This window comes from Anopheles ziemanni, chromosome X, assembly GCF_943734765.1.
Source record: "Anopheles ziemanni chromosome X, idAnoZiCoDA_A2_x.2, whole genome shotgun sequence".
NCBI classification, from domain to species: Eukaryota; Metazoa; Arthropoda; class Insecta; order Diptera; family Culicidae; genus Anopheles; species Anopheles ziemanni.
The window spans coordinates 17847892-17853211 of NC_080707.1; the positions used below are offsets into that span (position 1 = coordinate 17847892).

The window sequence follows — 5320 nt, forward strand, 5'->3', positions numbered from 1 at the left end:
ACGATCTGGGAACTGAAGAGATTCCTAGCCATGGTCAATTTTTATCGCCGTTTCATACCACGGGCCCTAGACGCACAAGCACTACTGCTTGAAATGACTCCCGGAAATAAAAAGAAAGATAAGACGCCTTTAGTCTGGACGCCAGAAGCAACCACAGCTTTCGATCGCTGCATACAACAGCTGGAGCAAGCCACCTTACTGGCACACCCGGTACCTAATGCAGAGCTCTCCCTGTGGACCGATGCCTCCGACTTCGCTGCCGGAGCCGTCCTACACCAAGTAGTCGACGGCCAATTACAACCGCTTGGTTTTTTCACCAAAAAATTCGATAAGGCTCAGAGGAAATATTCTACTTACGATCGAGAACTCACCGCTGCTTATCTTGCCGTTCGGCATTTTCATTACCTGTTAGAAGGTCGTGCTTTCCACATTCGTACGGATCATAAACCGCTAACATATGCCTTCCAGCAGAAGCAGCAGGACACCTCTCCACGCAGAGCACGGCATTTGGATTACCTCGGGCAATTTACCACGGATATTCGACACGTAGCAGGAGAACAGAACACCACGGCCGACCTTTTATCACGCATCGAGGTGATACAAGTAAGCCCTACTATTGATTTTGAAAAGATGGCAGAGGAACAAGACCGCGACACTGAACTGGCAGACATTCTCAGTGGCAAGATAGTTTCCGACCTTTGCCTACGGAAAACACAGATCCCCGGAAGCACTAAGTCTCTTTACGCCGACTGCCCTACTGGAATTATCCGACCATACGTTCCGAAGTCATTTCAGTCGCAAGTTATGCATGCCGTCCACGATTTGAGTCACCCAGGAGCCAGAGCCACCGCAAAACTATTAACAGAGCGATTCGTTTGGCGAGGCATCAAGCGGGATGCTCAACAATTCGTAAAAACATGCGTGGCATGCCAACAAGCCAAAGTCATACGTCACACCAAGAGCCCTCTGCAAACATACCCAGCGACGACAGCCCGATTTTCACACATAAACGTGGATATCATCGGACCTTTTCCGGTGAGCAACGGTCAACGGTATTGCCTTACGGTAATCGATCGTTTCACGCGTTGGCCAGAAGCAGTTCCTATAGCAGACATAACAGCCGCAACTGTTGTTTCAGCCCTCTTGTACCACTGGATCTCGCGTTTTGGCGTCCCTTCCTACATAACCACTGATCAAGGAAGACAATTCGAGTCAGGCCTGTTCAGTGAGTTGACACGGACCCTTGGAACGCGGCACATTCGGACAACGGCATACCATCCACAAGCAAACGGGATGGTTGAGCGTTGGCACCGCACCCTCAAGGCAGCAATTGTTTCCAAGGACACAACCAGGTGGAGCGAACATTTACCACTTATCCTGCTAGGCCTACGGACTACCTTCAAGAGCGACATCCAAGCATCACCCGCCGAATTGGTGTACGGAACTACGCTGAGGATTCCCGCCGAGTTCCTTGTTGAAGAGTCCCGGTCAGCTACAGCTAATCAATCGGACTTTGCCAGGACGCTCCGGGAAGGGATGAGCCACATTCGCCCGCCAAATACCTCGTGGCACGCTGACAACCTTACCTTCATCCATGCCGACTTAAGCAAGTGTAGCCACGTATTTATACGTAACGACACCGTCCGCCCTGCACTAACCACACCATACCATGGTCCGTACCCGGTAATTAATCGTAAATCGAAGTCTTTTCAGGTTCGACTCAACGATCGACCTTCATGGGTCTCCGTGGATCGCCTGAAACCGGCGTACATCGCCAACGATTTGAGTAGCACTCCGCAACCTACCAACTTCCAACGGGACTCTTCGCCCTTACCGATGCTACAACAGAAGACCACACCCAATGCGGCAGCGACTCCAGCCACAGAGCAGAAAGCATCGACCGTTGTTACCAGATCGCAACGGAAGGTCATCATCCCTGCGCGATACCGGTAACTCCGCTCTAGGAGGGGAGTACTGTGGCGACCTTGGTGCGCGAGCACCTTAGTAAAGTTAGTAGCCTCGGGCAACTGAGCTACTAACTGTACTAAAACAAAACAACTAGCCGACTCGCTCTAGCGCGTAAGAGCGAGTCCACCCGAGCGCTCCCGAGGACACCGGTCAGACCCCATTGTCGCAAGGATCGTACAGCTTTCTTCCTTCTGCAGCATCCCCAGTGATCGGACGTCGAAATACACACTGAACCGCGCCGCACCGACTAACTGTACGATAATCTTGTAATCCCGCGAAATCCGCGCCGCACCGATAACTGTACGATAATCCTGTGATCTCGAAATATAAAATAGCACCGACCCCGGTCGGCTAAAGCTAAACTGGCAACTGCTATAATCAACATGTCCTACTACACCTGTGAAAATTAAATGAAAGAACAATTAAATACATGTGAAATTGTCTGCTGATAAGTTTTGTAGTCAACCTGTTATGAATGCTTTTGCTGGAGCGTCTGCAATAATAGCCCTTAGATTCCCGTTGATGTTTACTCCACATTCCATTAATAAATAGCGTTGAAACCCCATTTCATCCACATAAGCTCCATCTCGATCTTCAACTAGAATTTCTGCTTCCACGGGTATATTGTCAGCTACAGCTTCAATATTTGCTGTAGATTGCTGCGTTTTGAACATTTTTTGGACATTGTCGGATCGACGATAGAAAACAGCATTCTTTCGCAAATGTTTTAATTCGGTTTTAAGCACATTTTCAAGGGATTTCTTGTACAAAATAGACACCAAGTTTTTACAACATACTGGACGAGCGGTTATTTTAAAATGTAAACAATTCCTCAACGGGCTGTTGCTCACACACACACAAGTCTATGCTGTTGGCAAAATAACGCGAGAGAAAAGGACGGAACGATAGAGCAGACAGCATTTGGATTGTCATTAGGAAATGAGGGGTATGTCAAATGGTGGCGGAGTGGTTGCGGGGTAGCTCTCCCGTCGTGGAGGGGTTTTTTTGTATGGAACTTTCATGGGTTCGGGTCGAAACGTCAATTTGGCGCTCCTTGGGGAGCTCATGTGGGGCTCGTGCGTTCCTAATCCCTCTCTTTCTTTCTCACTTCTCTCGCTAATTTGCCTCATTCGAATTTTCTGTCATCCTGCTTTTCGCCTGATTTTAATTTAAACTCGTTTGCGATTCTGCCCGATATGCATGCCGTTGGCCATACTCTCATTCCGTTACGCTCTTCTCTCTTTTTACTTTAACTATTCCTTATCTTTCCTTTACCCTGTACTCGATCCCTACACATACATTCAGTTTAAACGATCGAGAACATGGCAGCCGGGGCCTCATTTAACCTGTGGTCACAGCTTTGCGCAATGTCTTGCGGTTGCGTTTTTTTCCATGGGAGAGATAGGGGCTGTCATCGATGACGCAAGACCTTGAGGTTTCTGTGCTAAAAATCAAACAAGTTTGATTCTTGCCGCAGACTCTTGCGTTTTTATAAGTCAACAGTAAATATTGTTCCTAGTAGATTTCAATGAGATTGTATGCTCATATAAGTGGTATATCCAAACATTTAAGTATTATTTTTGGCAAAAAGCTGCGCTCGTTTGACAGATCAAAAACGCAACCGCATGCGCTTGCGCAAAGCTGTGACCACAGGTTTACTCTTTTACCTTTTTGTTTGACAACTTGTAATTACACGAGTTGTCAATCAATACATCCACCTACTTGTCTGAAAAATAGACTCGGTTCTATTGCAGTGTTCTTGCTACTTGCTAGGTCCTGATTCGCACGGGGTAGGTACGCGGCAATATGCCACTTGCCGACGTGTCAATCAGACTTTATGGTCAGTGGCCTTCTTTTGGATACATGGCAAACGCATCAATAATTTTATATATGCTCGGTGGTTTTTGAGTTGGTTGCAATTTTTGTATTATGCGAAATGCATTTAACGGATACATATTCAAAAGGCTGGATCAAAACGAGTGAATGAACGTCGCTCCGAGAGCGAATGAATATCGAATTCAATGCCTTCCAAACGCTCCAGTTCCGGCTTTCCACCTCTACTTTGGCGGCAAGTTCATCTGTCATTCGGCATTTCAGCGCCATTTGGAATCTGGAACTCGAAGCTTATTGTGTTGCCGAAAATCGTTTTCAATTATGTCTGATCCCACGTGCTTCAAATTTACCACGACTAATAACAGTTTTACGTTAGACAATGGGAAAGATGCTCGTTCGTTGCTGCAAACATTCGGACCAACGTACCAGGTGTTCGTTGCACCCTACGCCCCTGACGTTGTGAACGTGAAATACAAGAAAGCGAGGTAAGATCGTTGATCGATGCGGCTAACCTTACTTGGTTGATACTACAAAAGATTTACACGGAATTCACAGTTCTGCCAAGAATGCGAAGAGGGCATTGGCGGATGATCCAAGCGTTATTTCTATAGAACCAATGGACAACTGGCCCTTTCATAAACGAAGTGTCCGCACCTTGTCGAGTGAGCAGGTTTGTATTTCCGAAGAATTGAAACTATCCCAGTGCGCAAAATCATCGTGCTTTCTCGTTCTGTCTAATTGACAATTGTTTACAACAAAACGAGATAGCATGACGATTTTGCACGCTGGGTATGGTAATCTTGCTTATTTTGTACTTTGTTTTTTATATTCATGCTAGAAATCAAAATCCAGCTCAAAATCGTCTGATCCCGTGTCGCGAGATAGCACCATGAGGGAGGATTCGCTGGACGGATGCGTGAAATGCCGTAAGATTGATGCGGGTTTCATGTGCGGCATTTGTTTTGCTTCGTACTGCAGCCAACAATGCCGCGATGCTGATTTTGCCAAACATCGCAAAATCTGTATGGCGTAAGTAATGGAAACCACCTTCCAATCTAATTTCCGATTTATGTGTATTTCTCTTAAAATGTGAACGTGATTGTTTAAAGTGAAAAATAACCCAGTTCAAAGTCACGCAAATGGAGGTTTGGGTAGTGAAGTAGGAAAGCCTAATCTCCAAGAACACCAAAAACCCGACACAACTAAACTGTGGTTTGCTAGCTGAATTCCCCACTTTCACAAATCGTTTGCATTCAGGATATAATTGTTACTGTTGCAAATCGTTTTACGCGAAAGTAAATTTTGGTCGCTTGTGGATGCGCCACAAATTTAGTGCTTTATTTGGCGATCGATTTGCAACTTGAATGGAGCCTTCCTTTACAATTCTCCCGCTTTTATACTCCTACCTTGGGTAGGCGTAATCCTTAATCGGTGTAATCGGTGTAACTACACCGTAGTTTGCGCCGGCTTATTTCCATTCGTGACAATTACCATTTTCTTAGTTGTGTGGGATTCTATG

At 46.2% G+C, this 5320-nt stretch overlaps 1 protein-coding gene across 1 annotated transcript; it reads left to right on the plus strand.

The window, feature by feature from the left end:
- The first annotated feature begins 1293 nt into the window (after positions 1-1293).
- LOC131291218 (uncharacterized) lies at positions 1294-1953 on the plus strand. Its single transcript, XM_058320407.1, has one exon. The coding sequence runs from the start codon at positions 1294-1296 to the stop codon at positions 1951-1953; it is 660 nt and encodes a 219-aa protein (XP_058176390.1).
- Positions 1954-5320: the final 3367 nt, after the last annotated feature.

What these genes read in the sequence shown, in the direction of transcription:
- LOC131291218 (XM_058320407.1), top strand. Translation starts at nt 1,294, where the DNA reads ATGGTTGAGCGTTGGCACCGCACCCTCAAGGCAGCAATTGTTTCCAAG.